The 26,482-nt window shown below is 34.6% G+C and overlaps 1 protein-coding gene across 6 annotated transcripts in view; it reads left to right on the top strand.

Moving 5' to 3' along the window:
* MLLT10 (MLLT10 histone lysine methyltransferase DOT1L cofactor) overlaps positions 1 to 26,482 on the top strand; it is a 144,305-nt gene that overhangs the window by 99,053 nt on the left and 18,770 nt on the right. For all 6 annotated transcript variants that reach the window (XM_026675715.2, XM_087948319.1, XM_026675714.2 and 3 more), the window contains 4 exons: positions 1,068 to 1,637; positions 11,766 to 11,938; positions 24,494 to 24,605; positions 25,845 to 25,917. In XM_026675715.2, the coding sequence (XP_026531500.1) occupies positions 1,068 to 1,637; positions 11,766 to 11,938; positions 24,494 to 24,605; positions 25,845 to 25,917 (928 nt within the window). The remainder of the gene's footprint in view (positions 1 to 1,067; positions 1,638 to 11,765; positions 11,939 to 24,493; positions 24,606 to 25,844; positions 25,918 to 26,482) is intronic.

The following is a 26,482-nucleotide window of genomic DNA, read 5'->3' as shown; positions in this document are numbered from 1 at the left end:
GAAGTAATTGTCCTGACAAATAACTGTGAAATCTTATACTTTATTAATATAAGAAATATATTTTATACTAATCTATGGAAGAGAAAATATTTTGAGAAGCAATATATCAAAGAAAGCACTGCATTTTTTTTTATCAAGAATTCGTTGAATGTACAATAGTACTGAGAAGAATATCTTCCCGTATAAATTGAATTCTTTGGTTTTCTTGGAATGATTTTATAGTTGAAAAAGGTATTTCTCATATTGGAATATTTCCTATTATATTTACTGTAACATATTACATATAATGGATTGTTTTATTTGTCTATATGAAATCTGGAATATTATTCTTCCCTTTTGATTTAAAAATGTGTTTGTAATCAACAAAAAAACATTTATCAAATCAGGCTTCCTCTTAATTCCCTAATCTAGATATCATGGGAAAGTGTAGTAAGAGTTAAGTAAGTTTAATAAGAGTAAGGGAGAGATAATTTTTTTTAGAGGAGGAGAAATTACCTGTATATTTGACTCTTGATCTTTGTTCTGCCTAGAAAGGACATATCAGGGACATGTGATAAAAACAAGCTACTGCTTGTTTTAGCTTTCCCAGGATTATCTTGATTTCTTTCTTACATATTTTTCTGCCCAAAGAACCAGCAATTGGAGAGATATTATTTTTATTTTTATTTCATTTGTCTAATTCACATAAATGGCATTCTCAGAGAACAAGTGACTCTGGCTGGTTTAGCATAAATTAATTTGAAGATGTTTTTTGTTGGTTGCTAGCTTAAAAAATAATACATTAGCAATAATATTAAGAAGAGCTTTAGTGACTAGTTAGAAAACCTGCCAAGAAAGTTCCCTAAATTGTAATTTAAAAAATATATATATGTAAACCATAAATATATGTAATTAACGAGGTTGGTTAATTCTGGAAAACAGACAAAACTATATGCATGTCCAGAATTTCCTGAATAACTCAAAATTCATAATGCCAGTAAAATTTTTCTTTTAATACTATACTTACATATTTGCTGATAAACATCTGTTTTCAACAATCAACAGTTCTCCCCATCTCTTTTCTGCAGGAAATTTTTTGGGAACTCCAAACAGTACAAAGTCATCCTCTGGAAGTTCTGTTCAATCTCCCCAGGATTTTTTGAGCTTTACAGACTCAGATCTACGTAATGACAGCTATATTCATTCTCAACAAACTTTGTCAACCAAAGATGTATATAAAGGAGAGATTGGAAGTCAGGAAGGTGGATTGAATTGCTTTACTTCCTTAATTAATCTTCCTTCAACCTCCACTGTTTCCTCCCAGCCTACTATTTTTGACAGTTCACCTGGAGAGTTAGGTAGTTCAAACCTTACACCAACAGGATACAAACGTGCTGAGTCATCTGGGATAGAAGACGAAACCATAAAGGAAAAGAAACGAAAAGGAAATAAGCAATGTAAGCATGGGCCTGGTCGGCCCAAAGGAAATAAAAGTCAGGAGAATGTTTCTCACCTATCAGTTTGTTCAGCCTCCCCAACATCATCAGTAGCATCTGCTGCAGGAAGCATAACAAGCTCTAATCTGCAGAAGTCTCCAACATTGCTCAGAAATGGAAGTCTACAAAGTCTCAGTGTGGGTTCCTCTCCTATTGGTTCAGGTAGGCATTTAGAATTATTTTAAAAGATACATGATTGAATTTTGCTTTACTTCATAGTAATAATATCCTTGGTGTTTGATTCCACTCTGTTTTAAGCTACATTTTCTAGTTTCCTTTTTATAAATATTTAAAAGCGAAATGAGAATTTTTTTCAAGTTTTTATCTTTATTGCTATTTACCAAGTGATACATTCTGTTTTCCTAGTTTATTAGAGGTGAGCACTCAGTTTCAATGAGATAAAAAATGCTTTGGATTACATGTGGGAACCTACAATGCATCTGCAACAATCCTATAATCTGTTTAAAGAATTGAGATGCTAATGCCAAGCTTTTCAAGGAGTTTGTAGCATGTGTTGGCAAGTGCTCCCACATGCTCCAAAATACTTTCCCCCATTAAGATACAAATAGAAAGTAGGACATGCAGCACTTCATATGTAGGGAGGCAAGACTTGATACTTTCTAAAATTAGTATTGATTAATTTACTTTTATCAAATTGAAGTAATAATCATATTGATTGTGAAAGATTATCAATAGTGATTTGGAGACTTAAGTTTGAAATATTGCATAATTAAGTTACTAATGTTCTTGAATGCCTAGCACCAGTTGTTATAATTTGGTAATTGGAACATTTGGTGATGAGAGAGCAATGTGTTTCTAAAACAGTTTTTTTTTTTAACACCTCTAACTTGGTTGGGGTGGCATAGTGGCTCAGCAATTAAGATGCTGGGCTTATTGGCAGCCCAGGTGAATGCTACACTACAGGTGAACTCCTGTTCTTGCTTCAGCTCCTGCCAACCTATCAGTTCGAAAGTATGCAATTGCGAATAGAAAAATAGATCTCATTTCAGTGGGAAGGTAACAGCACTCTGTGAGGTAATATTGCCCTACTGACTGGAAATGTCTTCAGACAGTGCTGGCTCAATGGCTTTGAAATGGAGATGAGCACCATCTCCTATATTGACAATGACTAGAAAAATAAAATTCGCAGTATATATAATTGGTTTATTTTATACAAAAGCTATTCAAGACTAACTGAAAAGAGGGAAAACTTTTAAGTGGCTATTTACTTTTTACTGAATTAATAAAAAGATCTCAAACTTGTTTAATATTTTTGTTGCATTTTTAATCATATACAGGAGAGAATTATTGAAGTCAACTTAGACAAGTGCTCCTATCCATTCAATCTTACATTTCACATATAGACAGATGTCCACTTGTTTGGTTTCTTAGCAATCATTCAAAGTTATGACAAGACACACACACTCAAAAAACTACTTATTACCCAGTTTCAAAGTTACATCTGATGCAGTGCTCCTACAGTTGACCCTTACAACTGATTGCAGGGCCCCTACAGTGCCCCCTTCCCCTGCCTATTTCCGTCACCCATCTTCTCCTGATTTTCTGTATTTGTTGCTTTTCAGTGCTCTGTTTTGCTTCTTTCTCATCAATTCAATATGTATGGATTTTAGATCATATATTAAAATCACATAACGTAATAGTTGAAAATGATCTTGGAGATCATTTAGTCCAGGGGTGTCAATCTCAATTTCATTGAGGGTTGTGTTTGATCTCGGAGGGCCAGGGAAGCTGGCCGGAGGGATGTGGCCAGGTTGATGTCACTCATCAAGGCTCCATTTTTGGCCACAACAGCCTCCTGCAGCCCTCTGCCAGCAAAAAAAAGGAGCTCGGGATGCCACACATTATTACTACCTTTATTGTCAGAATACAACATGTGTAAAATAAGATTGGCTGAGCCACCCTTTGTGCACCCCTCCAACACAACTCACAGTGAGGACAGAAGTCCCTAATCTAGTCCCAATCTTATTACTCTGTGTGACCTTGTTGCACAACGCGCCAGCCTGGCAAGTCATACTATGTTGACATGAAGTTATTTTCCGTTCAGAATTCTGACAGCCCATCGGTAGAAACTGGCCCCTCCGGGTGCTCTTTTCAGCTGTGCGGGCCCTCCTGGACTCCATTTTTGGCTGCAATGGCCTCCTGCAGCCCTTTGCCAATGGAAACATGGCTCTCCCAAGCTCCCTTTCTGCTGGCAGAGGCACCACAGGCCGATCCTTTACTGTTTCCAAGGTGGGCCTGTGGGCCAGATCTAAGCACCATCTGCCCCCCAGGCCTTGAGTTTGATACCCCTGACTTAGTCTACGGTTAATAAGTCCAAAATATATAAATAAGATTTTTTATCAGTTATGAGGAAAATTATAAACTGCTTAACTATTAGAAGGATATAATTTCATGGTTCTGCTATTGGGCTATTGCCATATAATAGATTAAACAATACATTTTTAAATATATAATTGAAGAATAGTTCCTCACCAAATACTAAAAAGTTACTGAGCCATTGATATTGCTAGAAATAGTAAATTTTCCAGTTCTGGAAATGGTTTCTGAAAGTTAAATTATTGATGTGAAAAATGACTGATACGTATCTATTTGGGCAGTTCTGGAATGAATGAAATTCTAGATTATGGTAATTTAAAAGCAAGTTGTTAAATATTTTCCAGGTGACTCTTAGTATTTGATCATAAAACTTTGTAGACATGCTCAAAAAAACAAATCAAAATCATTCATTCAAATGACATTAAAACAAACTGTGGACAGAGTATATAATGAGTGGAAGTGATCACTACATATGCACGAGTGCTGCTTTTTCATCCTGCCAAGTTAAATTACAGCCTGCTGAGTCCTATGATTGCAATTGTATAGATATATCAGGATGCTGTTGCTAATCTAGTATATTAATTGAGTGAAGGGGATAGAAAAAGCAGCTATTTATGCATAATCACCCAGAATATATGACAGTATAAATATGAGAGGTCCTTGGTGCTCTCTGAGCTTGCTTGTTTTTTGTAGACACTTCATTACCCAAACTAGCACTGATGATGTTACCTAGTTTGGATAATGAAACATCTGCAAGAAAACAAGCAAGCTCAGAGAGCACTATGTCAACCCTGAATTACAAATATTCTCCTTTATTAGTACAGTATAAATAGTTTTCTGTTCTTTCAATTTTTATAATTCTACAGGAGAAGATTATATTATTGAGAAGTCTGCATTTACAATATTTAGAATTCTGAATGTTTTTTGGATGTAATATGTGAAAGATGTTTATGTCATTTATTTTATATTCTTCTTAAAAATATTTCAGCTTACCTCATTTTGATTTTTAAAATAATAGGTTGACATACTTTCTTGAAAGCAGATTCTGCATCAATTTTAGATGTAATTTTTACAGAAAAGTTTAGAAGCAGCATTTTTAAAGGAAAACAGTACAGAGCAATTGCAATAAGCAATAGTTGTTTGAATTCCTTTCAGATGCTAGTGAAATTGTGGATATAATGTAATTGGAAAAGCAAGAGTCTTTGTTTTGAAGTACACGATTTCCTTTTCTCTAGACGAGAGCAGGCAATAGGATTGTGGTGTGACTTTTTAAAGTCACTATCCTTCCTGAATGTGTTGTTTCTTCCTTAAAATTGCAACTGTTTCTCTGGTGGATATAACGGCTTCTTTGTTTTTTTGTGCCTTTATGTTTGAGTTGTTTCAAATTATTGTTTTTCTAGTTAGCTATTACTCAAATATGTAAAATAATTTCAAGAAATCACTCTTTCCTGTTCTTCCTTAACACTTTTTGAGCACATAATTTTTTTTCATTTTTTTTCAGATATTTATGTCTGTTACACTACAATTTTTCTTTTTTCTTCAGCCAGAATGTTCAAGTACCTGCACATTAGATGCTTACATTGGAGGAATTCAAATTCATTATCTAAAACAATTTCTTCACAAACTTAAAAATATGTTTATAATTAAAATGTCTTGAAAATGATGGATAAATGCCATAAGAGTGTGCACATTGTAATTTATTTATACTTTTCAGGCATTAAGGATTATTTCTCTTTCAGAGAACTTCCATACAAACATGCAGCCGCGATGGCACAGTGGTTAGAATGCAGTACTGCAGGCTACTTCTGCTGACTGCCAGCTGCCTGCAATTTGGCAGTTCAAATCTCACCAGGCTCAAGGTTGACTCAGCCTTCCACCTTTCCAAGGCTGGTAAAATGAGGACCCAGATTTTTGGGGGCAATATACTTACTCTGTAAACTGCTTAGAGAGGGCTATAAAGCACTGTAAAGCAGTATATAAGTCTAAATGCTACTGCTATGCATGAATATGGCATATACCAACTTTGTGATTTAAAATTCTCCAGAGCATCCAGGCAAAGTTTAATTTGGTAAAATTCCTTCAAGAGCCATAGCGTCCCAGTCACAGCGCAATGCTTACTTTGGCTCCGCCATTGGCCACTGGATACCAAACATAAGTGGAAGCTGGCACCTGCCCCTTTTGAAGAGAACAAACTGTTTGGATCTGCCCTGGATCTGCTCCTGTTAGAATCTCGGAATAAGAAGAAGATACTTCCCTCCCTGTTTCGTAAGCCTGAAAATAGACCATCCCAGTCCTTTTGGAGGAATTCCTTTCATCCCTTCTATTAAGGAACCTATTCCCAGAGACCACAAAGGCCCTCTGGGTACTGACAAGGACAGCAGGCAGAAATATCTGACTTTGGGGATAGAAATCGGCGGGGAGGACAGAAAAAAATGTCCTTTCATGGGGCAGGAAATAGATCATTTCGGCACACCAAATAATCTCATACCCGGCCCTCCCATAGGAGGACAATTAAAGCTATTTGCCGATCAATGGGAGTCACTACGTCAGATGCCTGGGTCAGAGAGACCATAAGATCGGATCTCTCTGGAATTCCTCTCCACACCCCTGAACTTCTTTATGCAGTGCCCTGTCTCAAGGGACCCTACCAAAAGAGCCCTTATGGAGACTGCTATTCAGCACTTGCTGGAGATCCAACCTGTATCAAGGATCAATGTAGACAGAGTTTTTATTCACACTTACTGTGGTCCCAAAGAGTTCAGGGGGGTGGAGGACAATTTTAGATCTAAAATGCCTGAATTGCTTCCTTGTCTACAGGACGTTTAAAATGAGCTCCCTACAATCAATCCTCCTCAGCATCAGACAGGGAGATGTCTTATTGTCAATAGACTTAACAGAGGCTTATTTATATATACCCATTAGACCCTCGCATAATAGATTCTTGAGATTCTGTTACAATGGCCATCACTACGAGTGCAGAGCCCTTCCATTTGGCCTGGCCTCAGCTCCCCAAACCCTTATAAAGGTTCTGGCAGCATTAGTAGCCCATTTTAGGACTCAGCTGGTCTGGCTACAATGCTGTCTCGATGACATATTAATTTTGTTATCGTCCTGTCGGCAGGTGGAACTAGACACCCAAGTCACCCTACAGCCTTTCCAGTAACACGGATTTTCAATAAATTGGGCCAAGAGTCATTTGACACCCTCAATTTGTCTCATGCATTTGGGAGGCATCATTGATACAGTGGCAGGAAAGGTTTCCTTTTCACTGGATAGGCAGAATAGCATTAGGCAGTTGTCAAAAGAGATTAGGATTCTTAAACGAGTACCCCTGCCCAATTATCCGAATTTCTAGGAAAAATGATCTCCTATATTTCTGTTGTTCCCTGGGCACGGCTCCATGCCAGAACCCTGCAATGATTTCTGCTCCCGTAGCAATGATCAGGAAGGACCAATACCATATCCAAGGTCACTGTTCCATCAAAGGTTCTCATATTGCTTCACTGGTGGACCACAACAAACATCAACAAGGGGGGCTGTCTTTTCAAAGACTCTCACAGACAGACTATCACAACAGACTCAGCTCTATTTGGATGGGGGCACACTGTCAGTCCCTTGTAGCTCAGGGTTGCTGCTCTACGACAGAACAAGCTTGCAGCATAAACTGGCTAGAATTGAGGGCAGCCCATCTGGCCCTCCATAAATTTCTACCACTGATCCAGGGACAGCATATCCTCCACTTGACTGACAACATGTCCACAAAGGCCCACATAAACAGGCAGGGGGACATGCATTCAAGATCACTAATGAGAGAGACAGAGAGACGGTGCCGCTGGGTAGAGAGGAATTTAATCTCCATCAAAACGGAACACATCTCGGGACAGTCCAACATCCAGGCAGACTGGTTGAGCAGGGCCACTGTCGATCATTCCGAGTGGCGCCTGCACCCGAGACTGTTCCAGGAGATATCACATCAATTTAGCCATCCGATCCTGGACTTCTTTGCCTCGCCCCTCAACACACAGTTCCCAAGGTTCTTTTCCGGATTTCCAACACAAGGAATGGAGGTAGTCAACACTCTATGCTGTTGCTGGCCTTGAGGTCTCCTAGGAAGACGGAGGCCCTCTTCATCTCCTTTCAACCTTTTACCCAAGGAAGAAAAGTCCCCTCATCATCTGTTGGCAGGTGGCTGTAAACCACGATTGCAAAGACTTATGAAACACAGTCATTGCCCTTGCCTACAGGCATTACAGCACACTCAACTAGGAGTGCTGCAACTTCGGCAGCTTGGGTTACTCAAGCATCAGTCGACAAGATCTGTAGGGCGGCAACATGGCCTTCTCCATTCGCCTTTCATAAGGCACTATAAACTGGATGTTTTTGCTTCTGCTGAAGCAGCATTCGGCAAATGGATATTACAACTGGTCCACACATAAAAAGGGGACTCCAAACCAGACGGAGACCCTCCTGTTGGACACACCAGTTTTGGTGTGTCCCATGCCTGGATGCTCTGAACAGCTCATCTGGAGAAGGGATGTTGGTACTTACCTGATACACCATTCTCTGTGAGCTGTGAAGAGCATCCAGCCCCATTCCTCCCATGCCTGGATGCTCTTCACAGCTCACAGAGAATGGGCGTATCAGGTAAGTACCAACACCCCTTTAACATGGAGTGGTTGCCCATTGACATAGGCTATAGGGAACATATGATGAGCACCAAAGGGATTAAGTTTGTTTGGCATCTTTTCTTCAATGGGAGGACATATGTTGAACTGCTTTATAGAATAAATTTGGTACATTAAATCTTTTGCATGGTCATGTGCTGTGGATTTTCTCATATAGATTTTAATGTATTGTATTGCCCATCTCTGTCCTAACAAAGAAGCATTTTTGCAATCCTGTAGATTTTTGTATCAATGTTTTATTAATGTTTTTTTCTTTTTGCCATAGAACTTCATGCAACAAAGCCGTTTCTATTGGTATTTTTTCAACTTTTCCATCCTACCTACATTCCTCTATTTCAGTGATATTCAGAGGCTCTCTGAGTCTTTATTTCTGATGTTCATATGTGCACAAATATATTCTTAATCTTCCTTCAGATATTTTGTTTTTGTTTTTATGTCAACTCCATCTTCTTGCCTTCACATCTCTTATTTGCTGCTACCTTTCCTAATAGCAATAGCACTTAAACTTATATACTATTTTATAGTGCTTTACAGACCTCTGTAAGCAGTTTACAGAGTCAGCATATTGCCCCCAGCAATTCAGGTCCTCATTTTACCCACCTTGGAAGGATGGAAGGCTGAGCTTCCATCTTGAGCTTGGTGAGATTTGAACTGCCAAATTGCAGGCAGCTGGTAGTCAGCAGAAGTAGTCTGCAGTACTGAACTCTAATCACTGCACCACCGTGGCTCACTAATCATGCACTAGCAAAGACAGCATGGTTCTTATATTCTTCTCTATCAGTGTGTCCTAGTGGAAGACAGCAGCAGGTGCCTGGAACATTTTGGGGCAGGGTTTATTATTATTTGAAAATACTTTTTTGTGTCACGGTATAAAACACAATCCTTTTGTATTTTGGCTGTATAAGAAATGTATGCTTTTAAGATTTGGTACAATTCTTTTTAAAATTGTAAAAATCCTGAATAGAACCAGTATTTTCTATACATTAAAACTATAATTGTTCATTTTGCTATTTCATGGTGCCACAATCCAGTTTGTAATCACAGAAGAAATATTCCAAACTTTTGTAGTTGATGTAGCTAAATGAGATGATATGGAATTCTTAACAATGTACTGCACTTTGAAAACAGAACTGGTGAATTCCAAGCACTATAATGACTATAAGTTTGTTATTCAAAATATCCAGTTGACCAATTGATTTTCTCTGCTTTTGATTCCTCACTTCTCTCAGTTTCTTAGATCAATTTTGATTTCAGCATTTATATAAATCTGAATTATTCAGCATGGTGCCACTTAATCAAATCTTTCTTAACAGTTACATGATATTATTGGATGAAGTGAATAAAATTTTTAAATATGCTTTAGCCCTTTCTGTTACCTAGATTTAAAAAGTTCTTGAATTGATATAGGAAACTGATTAACTAAATTCCACTACAATTAATTGAAAAGAAACCATTGATTGTTGGATAGTTGACTTAACAAGTGGTTAGACTGCAGTTGCTGCTACATCCAAAATTGCATCAAAACCCCATTTATGACTAGGGGTGCATTTCCAATTTTAATACGTTCTAGGATAGTAATCCAGATTACTATTCTTGTGAGGTTGATGACTATTTTTTTCAGACATTTTCAGAAACTAGCTCATGTAAGTGAAAGTATGAAAATTGACTGGCAATATTTATCTAATATCTTGTTTCTAAAGGTTGCAGATTTTTTTTTAACAACAACTTTTTGAATTGATTTAACTGAGAGTGACTGGCTCAAAATCATATAGTGAGCTTCTGTGGATGAATAAATAACAGGAAAGCTTGGCTTTGCACCTAATCACTGTTTGGGATATGTGTCCATTTTTACAAATCTTTGCAGTGAGTCCTGATATGGGGAGACTATTTTGATTGCTCTTTCTCTTGAGCTTAAGAACTAGGTATGAAATATGGTTCAACTGATCTGACAGAGAGGTTCCCACAAGATATCCAACCGAATTAACCCTATGTAACTGTAGTTATACTTCCTCTCCCAATAGATACTTGCCTAGGTCAACTGAGCTTTCCTTGATGTGTCCAATAAAGAGGCCAATGTAAATTTTGGCTCTGCTAGTTCTATTCATATCTTCACATTTTTATTCACAAATGTCTGTGAAAAAAATACACATAAGTTTATTAATCTATTCCATCAGACATTTTGTTGGAAGGTTTGATGTGTCTTCCACATCCCACACTTTCTTCATTTCTTCTTATACAAATTGATTATTGTGAAATACTTTGCAACAACTATAGTAACTGTTTTTTTGCAGCAAAAGAGTATTCCAAGTGTATACTATTAATTTGAGAACTCCTTCTAAGCTTTGTATATTGAAGCTATATGTAGCATTATCTATGTCTATTCCTGTAAGATAATTTGTTTGCAGCTTTGGGGCTGATACACAAAATATTTCAGTATTATTTAATAATATTATTTATGGATCACTGCTATTATAATTGGTAGATGTGGTCGTTGATGAACAATTAAATATGGGAGACAGACATCAGAATTTGGACAGTCACCCAAAGAAAAGAAATAGATGTAATTATTGCACATTTTGACTTCTTTAGAATTATTGACTGAATACATTAACAGAAATGAAATAGTAAATATATGTTTGCTGATTTAATCATAATGAAATAATTGTATGTTTGTAAACTATAAATGTTCAGAAAAACAGTTTGTAAGAAAGGAGAAGTATAACAATGTAAAATTGTTTATAACCTGATGATCAGGCATGCAATCTTAAATTTCTTGTAATTATGCTTTATTTGAACAATGAGCTTTTGGTTAGTTTCCTTGCATCATTTGCATTTTGCATAGTTGCCTGATATAGAAAATTGGTTTTCATATACAATCTCTTTTACAGCCTGCTGACATGATTAGTTTGAATCAATAAACTGTGCACTTCAGGATCAGGAATATACTAAGTTTGTAGTTATGTTTTGTGTTCCCTTTATATTTCAGTTTCTGTTGTTGCGTTTAAAACTTTTTGCTTCATCACTTCAGATTCATTTAATTCCAAAGAAATCCCACCATCAATATATTATATTTTTTCTGAATATTTTCTTGAACAGTTTACAGAAGGGCAAAGTTTTGCTTTAGAATAGTCACCAATCCTTTTTCCCCATAAAGCTTGTTATAACTGTTTTATTGTTTTACATAAATTGCTTAGGGGCATGATGTTTTTTTAGCTGCAGTTTCTGTAATAGTTTAGTTCATATTTGTTTTTCTTCTTTCTTTTAACAGGCATCTATAGCAGTAATGAAGTAGCAGTATCTTTTCCAAATGTAGTCTCTGGCTCAGGATCTAGCACTCCTGTTTCCAGTTCACATTTACCTCAACCATCTTCTAGTCTTGTGCAGCAAGTGGGAACTTTGTCTTCTACATCTTCTGTAGCTACAGCTGTTGCTGCAACTCAAGTAGGTTGTTAGAAGTATTTGATGATCAATATTGGTGTGGTAAATGGGACATACTGGCATTTTGTATATGCTTTTTCAGACAAATGTATCTAAAGAAAGAATGAACCGTACATGTATATTTCATTTCTTTTAGTGTGTTATAAAGAAGACTAGGCTAACTTCTAATTGTTTCACTTCTGATTCGTTTCACAAAAGGATTTAATGTTCAGAATTTGCACACTATAAAATTAGATATTTTTCAAAAATTGACTTTTTCTGTTTTGGTATTCATTCTTCTGCTAGCTTTATCTTCTGACAGGATCCATTCATTATATTAAACTAATTTTGTTTGCTTGATTGTGACTTAACATGGTATGTTAGTCCAGTCAATTATGAGTCTGTATACTTTGGTTAAACAGTGTTTACATTATATTTGTAAACCCAGCTAATGAATATACTTGAAAAACTTCACTGAATTGTAGTTAGTAATTACTATTAATTACTTAGAGTCTTACTTTGGCATATCTAATGTGCATAATAATTTGATGAATGTATCTTTAAATTTGTAAGCAGATTTGAAATCCAGTGAAGTTGCTATGATTTTTTTTAATGTAATCACTTGTTGAATAACATATTACAGTCTTAGCAGAAATGCTGTAATGAGATATAAAAACTAGTATATTAATCATAACCATAGCAGTATAAAGGTAAACACACACACATATATAAATACATGAGGTAGTAGCAAACTATTTATTTCTTTATTTTAAACTATTTTGTTACATGAACATTTTTACTTACATAAATTATTCATGGTCTCTTTCCAAAAATAATGAAGACAACTCATGCTTAATTATAATACGTAGTTCTTTAATTATTCACCTATAGAGCATAGATCTAATAAAGCTAAATTGCATCTTAGTTTTATTTTAGGAAAATTCCTTACTACATTAACCTTTTATCCACTAAATTAGGTGAAAAAGCTTCTGATCTTCTGTCATCATAACTATTCCAACAGTCATTTTTATACATCAGGAATTCCCAAAAGGCAAAATTCTTTGTTTTAAAGATTAAATATCCTATTAGATTATTAGAACTAAAAGAAACTTTTGAACTTCAACATTTAAGTGAAATGCTATACTTAATGGTTCAAAAATAAGTCCCATTGATTGCAGTAGAGTCTCTGGTAAGTCTGCATAGGATTAAAGTCTGTTAATCCTTTAAGAATCCTTCATAAATTCCAGCTTTACAGGTGAGATACATTGAAGTATTTACTGAAGCTTTCATTTAATGCCAGTAGTAAATAGTGTCATCGTTAAAACAAAACTCTGCAATAATTTATTTTTAAGTAAAAATATAATTTCTTCAGGCATATAGTTTTCTTTCTTAAGAAACAGAAATGAGAGTACATGAGAAAATATTTTAACTAATTTTTCAATTATATAGGTAGTCTTCAACTTACAACACTTCATTTAGTGACCGTTCAAAGTTACAACAGCAGTGAAAAAGTGTCATGACTATTTTTCACACTTATACCAATTGTCATGTGGTCAAAATTCAGACACTTGGCCACTAACTCATATTTATAATGGTTGCAGTATCCTGGGGTCATATGATCCCCTTTTGCAACTTTCTTAGCGAAGTCAATGGGGAACCCAGATTCAATTTAACAACTGCAGTGATTCACTTAACTGTGGCAAGAAAGGTGGGGCAAAATTCATTTAGCAAATGTCTTGCTTAGACATTTGGGCTCAATTGTAGTCATGTCGAGGACTACCTGTATATGTGATTATATAATAGTGCTTTCAATTGTATGTTTCTACTTTTGAATTCTCTCTAGTATTCTCTATATGCACACGTACATTTAATTGTACACATACTGTAATTGTTTTGAATATCTGTTGGAATTTAGTTAGATGATGTCATATATCAATAGCTTGTATTTTTATTACTTATGTGCTAACATTGGATAAATACATTTTTAGAAAGGCATTAGTATTTTTAACCTCATTATTCCAAAGAAAGAGAATAGGTGGCACATGTTGAATAATAATTGCTCATTATTTGTTCCTTAATGCTTCTGAAAAAGTGATGTTAGATTTTTGACAAGTTGTTTGTGTAATGCTACTGGTGTAATCTGTTGTACATTTACTTGAAAATAAACTCCATAGAAAAGCAAAACAGGATTGCACTGTAAGTAATTAATGTTAACATATTAGCAGGCTTACTGCTATAGTTTAGTTTTACAATTAATATCTTAAAATATTTAGTTTATTTTCCACTTCTAGCTCCTTTCCACACATTTATTCCTAAAATGAGTGTTACATCCCATTTTATATAAGCTCATACTGTGTGGTTTTGCCTTCTCTTTTATCTTCAGTGCCACTTTTTAATTCTTAAAATATATTTCATTTGTTGCATATTAGATGGCTTTCCTTTCTTTTTTGAAAAAGAGAAAGCTGATGTTTGTTGTCTAAACTATATTGTGCTGTTTATAAACTGTGATTTATTTTTATATTTTCCATATTTAAGCTATGTCTTCCACACATTCTTTTAGTTCTTGGAGTTCCCGATTCTTCCTAAGGTGAAAAGGAAAAGTTCAAAGAAACAAGTTGCTTGCATTAAATTATTTAATTATAATCTGTATAATTTGTATATAGAAGCAATTTGCAGGTGTTTGACTCTAGACACGTTCTTTTCCAAGACATGCTGTTTCATTTTCCCTTCCCCAATAATAAATCAACACTCCATGGTTACTGAACATTGTTATACTTCACGGAACTATTTTGGGATATTTTCTAAAAGCCTTTTTTGATATTTCTGGAAACCTCAGTATTTCTTGAGTATGGTAATATTTTTGTACTCTGCTGGGATGTTTGGCTATAAGAACCAGCAAATGGAAGAAGGTTGCTGCTGAAAGATGTGAGTGTAGAGTCATAATTATCTAATATTTTTAATTTATTTATTTTTAAGTAAATACCTGTAAAATCTGTTCAGGTCTGTTTATATTATGTGAAACTATCATCCATCTGAGGCATACAGTTTTTTTTTATTTCCATAATTATGAATCAGTGTTATCCTGTTTTTCTTTTTTTTAACCTATTTATATAGCAATTTCTTTTTTTCTCTTTCTTGAGTTTTTTTCTTTGGAATTCAAATTATGTGAATTCTTGCCTTCCTGTTTTGTTTTGTTTTAAAATAGCAATAGCATGTAGACTTACATACTGCTTCACAGTGCTTTACAGCCATCTCTAAGCAGTTTACAAAGTCAGTATATTGCCCCCAACAATCTCATTTTACCAACTACGGAAGGATGAAAGGCTGAGTCAACCTTGAGCTGATGAGGATTGAATTCCTAACAGTGAGGTGAATTAGCCTAAAATACTGCATTGTAACCACTGCACCGCCATGCTCCGCCAATTAATACTAATTGTTTTTTAGCAGAGCCCCTTTTTCCATCAGAATAAATCCAGATTTTTTTAAATTAAAATATGAGCTTCAATGTGAATTATGTAAGACCATTTATTTAAAAGTAGGTTGGGAAATGATCATATCTCATCCATAATTTCGGATCCAGGCATAGTCCCAAATAAAGTATATATTCCAGGAATTACATTATTAACATTACCAGAGAAGAAATTGTAATTCGTAGTCATGGATTATCATGAGCTTTATTATCCTGGAAATACAGCAATAAGCTAGTAAATCCAAATTTATCAGAAAGGCTAGAATGTCTTAACTATTTGCCTAGCTGTAAAGGCATGGGGATCTGCTTCTCAGTAGATAATTAAAATTGTGCAATGGGAAAGTTTTTCTTTGGAGAACAATATTCACAGATTAACCACAGTGGACATTTACAATATTTGGACAACAATTCTGTTTTTCATAATTTAACTATGAGAGCATAGAGCATTGTGGGAGAATTGTTATGATCTGAACTTTGTCCTGATTTTCTGTTTTTGAAAAGTATTGCATTTGTAACGTTCCAGAGTGACCCCTGCTGGCAGATAGTATTAAAACAGTGATATCTAATCAATTTTTCCTGTTTCTGTTATCACAAGGATTCCTAAATGATCACATATATACTGATATCAACTAAAATGCTTTTGCTAGCTTACATTTATATTTCTGTGAAAGCTTACCCAACAAATAGTAAAATGTTTCTATGATCACATTTCATAATATCTAACTTGAATATCTGTTACTAGATAAAATTAAGCAAAATCATCTTTTTGAGATCATCATTTTGACTATAGATTCTTGGGTAAAGAGTAGAATTAATAACCCAAAGGGACATTTCAAACAAACTTGAGATTCCACTATAAGAATAAAAGAATCATAGCAACTTCTGATAATGATCCTTGGTTCAGTTAAAACATTTACTGCTCAGTAATCTGATTTCAGTAACATATGACTCCTTATAAATATAATTCAGTAAGGCTGTTAAAGAGCTGTGTAATCTTTTGCACACCACTGCATGCTGAGACAGCTGCATCAGGGCTTCAGTCCGGCAGTAAATGGTTTCTGCCTTCAAGCTGAAGCTTATTTAGTCGGGCTTATCTGATGCTGCTGTAGCAACCATCAGTCTCCAGGCAACTGAGGCACATTGACCTCTCTGATGAACTGAGAGAAGCACCACTTCAATTTAGCTTCCTAAGACAATTACTGGTGGTGAATTTATATATATGTTCATAAATCCACGTGTAGGTACACACATAGAGTTCATAACACAATATGCAATATCCCTCTGAAAGGATGCTAAGGTAATAAATGTAGGAACACTTTAAGCAAGCTAGTACAAAATATTTTATAGGATAAAAGTCTGTTTAATCTTTTAAATAATAGGCAATTATATTCATATTTCATATTTTTTCAGGTTTTTTAAAAAACAATTTTAAAAGGTTCTGTTTTAAAAGTTGCCTGGTAAAATTATGACATGTTCAAGACCAGGTAATAAAGCAATAACCGTGCTGAGATTTAGAGTTCTTCCATATAATTAAAAATTAAACTATTTGTCCTTACATTTTATGTTTTATCCTTCTATATAGGACAGTGATAGATATTCATTTCTTTACACATGCTGTTACTATCTTGGCTTTTAACTGTTAGGTTTTAATATTTTTATTTTTAAATCAACATGAATGCATTAAATTTGACAGGGATTTTATAGTATCAGATAGTTTATACTTCTTATATTTGGCTATGCGCATTAAAAATATCTATCTCATAAAACAAACACCTGACAAAAATACGTTTAACCGATTTTATGATTTTTTTTTAAAAAAATGGTGTTGTCCTTTTAAAGTTCAAACAGTTAAGGGTCTTCAAGAGCACTGAAATAAAATGTAATGGCTTGTCAGTTTATTTCAGTTGTATCTTTATTTCAATTGCCTCTACTATTCTTGAAAATTAGTAATAAAAATGGACAATACAATTTGAAATTATGTCCTTCCTCTAGATCTTCTGATTTGGGTGGTTGCTGTGGGCCCTCTAAAGGTGGAAAGACACATCTGTCTTGGCAGCCTGTAATGTGTCCTCAGAAAATTCTATGGTGTAGATTTATGACCAGCAGAGTTTCCCTTGGTAATAGACTTTGAAATGTGGCATTCCAGGGTCAGGAAGTTGGAGGTGGTCCTATATCTGATAGAGTGGCATAGGTATTTAATTAAATCCATGGGGAAAGAAAAGAGGAGAAAATCCCTGGAGAAGAAGAAAAAAATTGATGCTCCACCCTAACACCTGAGGTTAATTTTATAAATGGCAGATGAATAGTCACTTAATCCTCCCCATCCTCACACCCACACAAATTATTCTTAGGAATGCTTTTTTTGGACAAATAACTTACTCTAATGTAAACCCTCAAATATGCTAAGAGTAGTTTAAAAAAAACTGAGAAAAAATATCCTTATGTTTCTGATTAAGGGAGAAATTTTGTATAAGATTGCTATAGAATCTCTAGGATATTTTATATTATTCTGTGCATCTTTTGAAATGTTGATTTGTCTGTTCTAAGTGCTGAAAAAGGTTAATACTGCTGGGCTCCTTTTATCATTCTTTTACTTCTGCTGAGAGACAACTGTTTCTGAAAATAAAATTGTGCAATGCATTCTGATTTTGTACCTCAGTATCCAGGTGAGTGAGTCCAGTACTTATATGGCTACATGAAAAGTTGACTCCGGTGAGCCAAAATTTCTTCTGGAGTTCTGTAATGAGCAGTGTTGCAAGAGCTCCTTCATGACTTGCATTATATAATGTTTCTTAGTTTACCTTGGTCATCTTTATATTCCATATTTGTATTTTGTTGATCAGAAGATTTGGATGGTATCCTATTGAGTCTCTTTGCTACTGTTTAATTCAAGTGAAACATTTGATTCCCCTTGCACACTTTTTTTTTTGCAAACTTGTTCAATTCTTCATTAAACTAGGCTTGTGCTATGTCCTTAACTAAACCTAGGTACTTGTGCAGTAGATAGCAGACACGAACTACTAATGATGTGCTGCCAGCATTTTATACAGCAACTGTATTTCTGCTGGTGTTATGTTGAATATAAATTATAGTAATTGGGAAATATTTTCTTCTTTTTCATAAATATTTATATTGTCCTGTTGTTTATAAATATTAGTTCCTGTTTTTCATAAGTTAAATATTGAGTGCATATCAGAATTTTGTTGATAAATGTACATTGGAAAAATGAGCAAAATTAACTTTTGAATAAATTCATACAAATAGAAAGTATTGATGAATCTAAAAAAATACATGTAACTTTTAAGAAAGAACATTTATAGTGAGCACTTATTTCCAAGTTGAAGCAAACAGATAAATTGTTCTTTATTTCATTTTAAGTATATTTCTCTCTTCTTTAACAGCAACAACAAAAACTAATTCTCAAGAAGAATATTGATTAGATATAAACTGATTATGAAGCAACTGGAATTGGTGGCCCAGTCATTTCTTATACAATTAAATCCCTCCTTCTTCTTTATGGAAATTCAACTGTGGGCATTTTAGCATTAGCCTAAACAATGGGTTTGAATATGTTAAGCCCCTAACAATTAGAGAGAAGTTTGGGGCATTGAATAATGTGGAATGATGCAATTGAAACTGACAGCTTTAACAGTCAGTCCTCTCATGGGATCTCAAAATTGTTCACACTTGGTTTCATCTCTCATCACATGCTGAGTATTAAAACCTTACTGGAAGGTGTCTTAAACGTAAATGAGGTGTATATCAGAAAATATTTAGTATCTTAAAAGTTGAGATGACTGAGAATTTGTGTAAGATTCAGTAATATACAGCAGGGCAATTTTTCTATCAGTGCATCTGTTTAAAAGTAAATTTTGAAATGCAATGCATAGCTCAGCAGAATTCCCCCCCCCCCCCAAACTTCAAGACATTTCTGATCCTAGTGTCTGCCTAAACTAATCCACACAATTGTATTACCAAGATTTTCGGAAGTAGTTTGTCATTACCTTTTTCCTAGGGCTAACATGGAATGACTGGCCTAAAGTCACCCAGCTGACTTCATGCCTACGGAAAGACTAGAAGTCTCAGACTCCCAGCACACCCAGATTGGTGAATTGTTTAGTGAAGTTGTGTAAAATCTTTGTGCTTCAGTAACAGCAGATCAGATGCATTATACTGCAATGTATTTAGTAAATTAATTAATATATATTAAGTGCATCAAAATGTCTATGTTTTTCTATTTTATTTTTTAAACGTAGGTAATGAAGGCAAAATATTCAGCCTATCAATATAAGCATTAAAATAATATTTATGTGATTTGTAACTGTGTTCCAGTGGTACATTTTTTATAATCAAAGGGATTATGGGAATCTATAGATATATACATAGAAAATAGACAAAGTCACATACACAAACATATATACAAATAGATACACAAGCAACACATACAATCAGTTTGTTTTAATTTCAATGTTATAATTTTAGTAGTATATTTCAGTTCTTAATGATTTTCATTAGATTGATCCAAACGAAATAAGATGTATCATACTTCTAAAAGTGTTAAAAGTTTTGCCTTGATTTGACCGTTATCATATTATTCAACTTATTCTACATTGTTAATACATGCTTTTTAATAAAGTTGAAATACATTGTAAATTGTTCTTTTTTACTTTTAAATAATACCAAAATTGAATATTTATCTCAATATGTGAAATTGTTATACTGTGTATCTTAGATACACAGTATAACAATTTATACTGTGAGAGCTAAATGCCCCCTTTTAACTTTTTAAAAATAAAAACTTTTTTGTTTATGGTACTGTTCTAGTTTCATAATTTAAAAAAAGTATCCCAATGCAAAGATACTATTATAATGTATAGGTAATGATAGAAGAAACCAGTGATATTTTATCTTGATCAGAGAATGCTACTGCCTTGGTTTAATGTTTTTCTTATGTTTGGGGAAACAATTGGTAAGAAATGAAAGTTGCCATTTTCCACAGGTTTATTTAAATAGCACAATTATTCTGTTAAAATACCTGTGTCCTGTTTAGCTTTTAAAAAAGTTTTAAACTTTTATCTGCTAGAGTAACTAAAAGGACAATAAGTAAATTAATAATTCTATAAAATCCTCCCTTTTATGCCTTGAACTGTCACCTGAAAAATGATTTGTTTACATGGAGGAATGTACAAATGAATTCAAAATTTTTCATGATCTCTAGTAATATATATATATAAAAAAAACCTCCACACCTCTACTGATTTTGTTCATGTAGTGCTTGTTCACTGATGGCTCTAATGCAAGGTCTTCAAACTTGGCAAGTTTAAGACTTGTGGACTTCAACTCCCAGAATTCCTGAGCTAACATGACTGGAGGAGGAATTCTGGGAGTTGAAGTCCAAAAGTCTTAAAGCTGTCAAATTTGAAGACCCCTGCTCTAATGTAAAAACAAGTAACTATAGTACCCAGCATACTTACGAGAATAATGGTTACAGAAGATGTGATGGGAACATGTTTTTGTTCTGTACAACCATTTGATATATGCAGGGTTATAGAAAGTTTCATAGGACATTTACAGGTTTCAGGTGCTCAAATTCACATTATTCCTGTTGAAATTATATGTTTGTAAACATGCTTCAGCTTTTAAAAAGTTGAGACATAGGATGTTCTGTGGAGATACTAGAAGCATCTCTAATTTATATGATCTCACTTCTCCTTTTGGTGTTAAATTTTTGTGCTGTTGTGTATCTTACTTGTGAGAATTGAATTACTGGTTAATTATTCATTAATCATGAGGTTTATGAATGAATAGATACTATGCAATGGGAAAAATACTTTATTAGCAGGGAGCCTTATTCTATGGATCTGGTTCGTGGCATCCCCCAAAACAACAATTAAAACATCAGTCTTTTCAAGTGAAATTTCACAAACTCCTCCCATCCTTGATTTTGATTTGCTAGATCTCGTACTTGCCTTGTTTTGAGAAAGGGGGAAACTAGAAAGAGATAAAGGACTGATTTTTCTTTCTTATTGTCTCTGTAAAAATGTTTCTTGGTACAACTGTTAAAAAAATTGTCTTGATTGAGGATAAACCTGTCAGTGCTTTATTCTCACTTCCTAATAGGGAAATATATAAGAAGTAATTCCTAGTGGTTTATAAGCAAGATTTATCAATTATCACTTTAAAAGTTGGTTTCAGGAGTAACAGACCAGGTCCAGAAGTGAAGGTTTAGTTAAGCTGATTTATTGCTAAAAGCTTATGAACAGGAATTGTCTCAACTAATAGTCAGTACCTGGCTAGAGTTAGATCAGGGTCAGTGGCATTCAAGGAGAGTTGTACTTACAGCTGTGTGAAAAAGTCCTGCATGCTTTATGCTTTACGGTTTATGACATTTTTTGGATAGACCATTGATTATATGATATTTTATACTAACTGCTATGCAAATATTATATTTAAATAAATACTGGTGGTTTTTAAGTAAAAGCATAGGCTTTTTGCAATTTGGTGCTGTTTGGATGGGGATTGTGAATTTTCTTGCATGCTTACAATGACTATGAAAACAGATTAACTGATGCATACCCAGTGGCATACATGTTGCAATTACTAAGGCCGATGCTAGTGTTTTGTTAACATTTTTATTGTTTGTGGCCCTGAAAAGGACCGTTAGGTAACCAAACATGGTTACTAATAGCCCTTATTGCTTATCACCAGGCAGCATCACTTCTGCATAGACTGTATAAGCCTTTGCATGTGATCTTTGGTTAAAGTGTGGTGCCAGCCTGCAATAATGGATTCAATCAGCTCCTGCTTGGTCTTTGGCTGCTTCTTACTTATTTCATAACCAAGTTCTCAATTGGGTTCAAATCCAGGCTCTGAGCTGGCCAATCCAGGAGTCGAACACCATGCTTCTTCATCCACTGCTGGACAGACTTGGCTCGATGACAAGGAGCGTTGTCATCCTGGAAGTAAAAGTCCTTCCCTACAAGTTGTTCAGCTGAAGGAAGCATGGTCTTTTCCAGGACTTCAACATACTGCTTGGGATTCATGATTCCCTGCACAATTTGTATCCGACCAATACCAGAAGCAGTGATACAGCCCTTGATCATCACGTGCAATGGATGCTTCACAGATAGATTCAGACAGTACGGCTTAAATTCTTCAGCTGGAATCTTCTGACATACTTATTGCACTGATTCGCAGTCAAGTAGAAGTTGTTCTTGTCACTGAAGATGACCTTGGCCCACTATTTGTTGGTCCACTTGGCATACTGTACAGTCTATGCTGAAGCGATGCCGCCTGTTGATAAGCAATAAGGGCTGGACAATTTCATTTTAGTAACCAAGTTTGGTTACCTAAATGGTCCTTTTCAGGGCCGCAAACAATAAAAATGTTAACAAAACACTAGCATCGGCCTTAGTAACTGCAACATGTATGCCACTGGGTATGCATCAGTTAAACTGTTTCATAGTCATTGTAAGCATGCATTGTAAGCATGGAAGAAAATTCACAATCCCCATCCAAACAGCACCAAATTGCAAAAAGCGTATGCTTTTCACTTAAAAACCACCAGTATTCATTTAAATATAACAATATTTGCATAGCAGTTAGCATAAAATATTATAAATTCAATGGCCTATCCAAAAAATTTCATAAACCGTAAACCATAAAGCGTGCAGGATTTTTTCACACACCTGTAGTTCTTTTGTGGCTAAGTAAGAGTTCTAGGCTGATCCCCCTTTTCACTCTGCTTCCAGATTCTGCCATTCCTCCTTCTATATTTGTTTAAGTATGGAGTATGGGCAGATCCTCATGGCAGAGTATGATACTTCTAGAAGTACAGGAATGTCTTTCTGTTTGTTGCACTTGTGCAACTTTGACAACTACTTTGAAGCATTTAAAGTTTTGTTGATCACAAAAGTGAAAATTATGATTGCCTTTTTTGCCCCTAAATCCACTAAGCTATAAAGTGCAGTCCTTAGCATACTATTTAAATACTGCCTCCTTTGTTTAATGGGAATTAGTTTCTGCTAAGTGTTCTTCACTGTTTTGGACTGCATTTGGTAGTAACTTGTTTGTAAAGTATATATATGTTTTTTCAAATTGAAAAGTGCTTATAATTTCAGTCATTTTAATGGTTTCAAAGCAATAAGGTGATATCTTTTTTAGCAATTCTATTCTGAAAAATAATAGTATTACATCTGACCATTACACTTCTGAATTAAGTTTTCAAATGCCGTAAATTAATTGAGAGTAATGTAGTCAAGGTGAGAAGATGTTTTTAATACACTGGATTAAGCAAAGATTTTGTCAGGCTTAGAACTGGCAGAATTCAGTTTAAGTCGTTGAGGGTTCATCTTTTCCTGCTTGAGTGAAATCCCATAAAAATTGTTAGCAGGATGGATAAATGGATAGACGGATGGATGGATGGATGGATGGATGGATGGATGGATGGATGGATACAGAGTTCCAGTAAGTCAAGCTGGCTATCTGCAAAAATCTATTCCTTATTATGAGGTTCAGGGCAGAGCTGTGATTTTGGTGTGACCTTTATTATATAGAAAACATACTTGGAAGCAGAGCTGTTTTTCTTGTATGGGAAAAATAAGCTTTCTTGTGTATAAAAAATAGGAAGTTACTAAACAATAAGCAGGTTGTCCTGAGGACAGAGAACAACTAAGAAAATATGACTTGGTTACAACTGAAATGGGATCTTTTGACCCCGTAGCATTTTTGTGATGTAAGGAGCCAGGAGCATTTGTGAGACATCTGTTGTCTACCTGCCCTTATTTTGTAAATGGTTTTAAAAGATTAAACAATTAGTGTGAGCACATGGACATCAAGAAGCAAAATCCTTATATTCCCAGTGTGATTTAGAAATGTGGGCAATTCTTTGTGTCAGCAATATTTTGAAATTTCTCATCTTAATTTCACTATAAAGAAAAACCTGCAGATGCATTTTACTGTGCTTTTAAACTTCTATTAACAGGATACTTGATAACTGTATTGGATTGACTAGATCAAATTTTAATTTAATATGTCAGAGATATCTTTTAAGATTTTCCTTTGCATATTTCAAATTTCAATAAAATTTCAATAATTCTGTGTTTTGGCAGGCATTAGCTGGATCTTCCTTTGGCCTTCCTCCCTCACATGTCTATGGCAATAGATTAAATTCTAACTCAACAATGGCATCACATACTACCCAAGCTGAAAACATTCAGTTAGGCAAGTTAATTTTCTTTTAATAGTATATGTATTTCTTAAAAAATATTTCTTTTTATTTATTTGCATGCTCAACTGCTAGCTGCATTTTACATACAAATAATGTTTTACACCAAAGTGTATGTGAAATGTAAATGTTTAAGCAGAGCAATGAGCAGGCAGGAATGCAACAATGTCTCTTGTGACTTTTTGTGATTGATGTGTTCAGTTGCTTTAGTTCTATGCAATGAAAGTAGCATTGGGTTTTTGTTGTGAATTGTTCAAATCTTTATTTGCATAATTTATGGAATTACATGATCACCCAGCTGGTATATAGCTGAGATCCAGATACATAAATTCACCAGTAACTGAATGAATACTAGTTGGTCTTTTTCATAGTACTAGTTTTTTAAAAAATTAATGAGCTCCTGGATTTGCTTTGTTTCATTCTATCTTTAAGGATTTGTTGACATGTCCTAATAGTCATGCCTATCTGGGGGAAGGGAATGAGTTTAGCAGTTTACCAAGAATGGATCAGTCATGTCTTGCCCTCTAAAAGGCCAAGGGTCATTTGCTGCAGAATAGGGGGAGGGTTGCCTTGAAAGGGGCAGATAGGGTTATTTTATTGAGAGGCCATAGGGAAAAATAACCCTTTTGAGTCATGCCATGCAAGACATTTCAGTATATTTAACAAAATGTTTTTTTTAATCTTTTAATCTCTTGTTTTTTTCTTTTTACATAAAATTGGAGATTACTAAATACTTACTCTTGCTTTAATAGAAGAGAAAGTTTCCTAGCATTTGTTGCTAAAATTTTGTGAGAAAAAGTTACTGGTAGAAGTGACTATGGAGTATGGTTTGTGAATTTTCCTGGGATGCAAAGTGTTAAAAAATACAAAGCCTGAGGATTTGCTGTGATAAGCATACAGATTAGCTGTCCGCAGCTGTGATTCATTACTTTCACTGCAGAAATTAAAAGTGGCTGAGGGGAGGGTACTAGAAATACAAACCATGCTTGTGTGCTGTAAAACTGAAAGCAAAGAAAAGACTAAGGCTAATCCATGGCCTGCTTCACCCACAGAAATTTGTACGGAGAATACTTTATGCATTGCAGTTAGCAGCTTTAAAATAGAAGTTCCCTCTGATATTGCTTCTGGAATAATTGCTAATAGTGAAGGACATTTTGAAATTATCTCAGTCTGCAACATTTTAAAATCTTAATTCAGAAAAAGTCACTTTTGGCTGTAAAATATTTGCTGTGTAGATCAAGATATTGGAGACAATAGCCGGAGCCTGGTTGGAAGGGGAGGTTCACCCAAAGGAAGTATTTCACCACGGTAAGCAAAATTTACAATCATTTAAGGAAAAAAAATATTTTTAAACTACATAAACTTGTATAAGGTGTCCTTTTAAGTTGAATAAAATTATGTAGATATGTTCAGTTGGAGTAAGAATTTTTTTTAGATTACTTTAAATAACATAATAAAGCTATGTCTTTTTCTCATGCATATAAATTATTGAAGAATTAGGTACATTTTTTACATTATATTGTCTCATTTATATAGTTAATTTTACAGAAAAGCAATTTTCACATGGATGCTATAAGAATATTAAATGCAAGTATTTTTATCTGTTTAGAGTGTAACCACACTAAAGAAAGGGAAGAATCTTGTATAAGTAATGAAATAAATATTTTTTAAAATTTAAAACAACCAGGATTCAAATCAGTTGTTGATAGGTCACTAGCATAAAACCATGGGTACTGCATAGTTTGAGTGTGGAAGGTTTTCTAATAATTATTGGGTATCATTTTAAAACTTTCATTTTAATGTATAATTACATTTCTATTTTAGTCTGCAAATAGTTAAAGCATGGGTAATAAACTTAAAAAAGAATGGCAGT

This window comes from Notechis scutatus, chromosome Z (genome assembly GCF_049901735.1).
Source record: "Notechis scutatus isolate UNSWTSFEM ecotype Mainland chromosome Z, rNotScu1.2, whole genome shotgun sequence".
NCBI classification, from domain to species: Eukaryota; Metazoa; Chordata; class Lepidosauria; order Squamata; family Elapidae; genus Notechis; species Notechis scutatus.
This window is presented reverse-complemented; position numbering and strand designations above follow the sequence as displayed.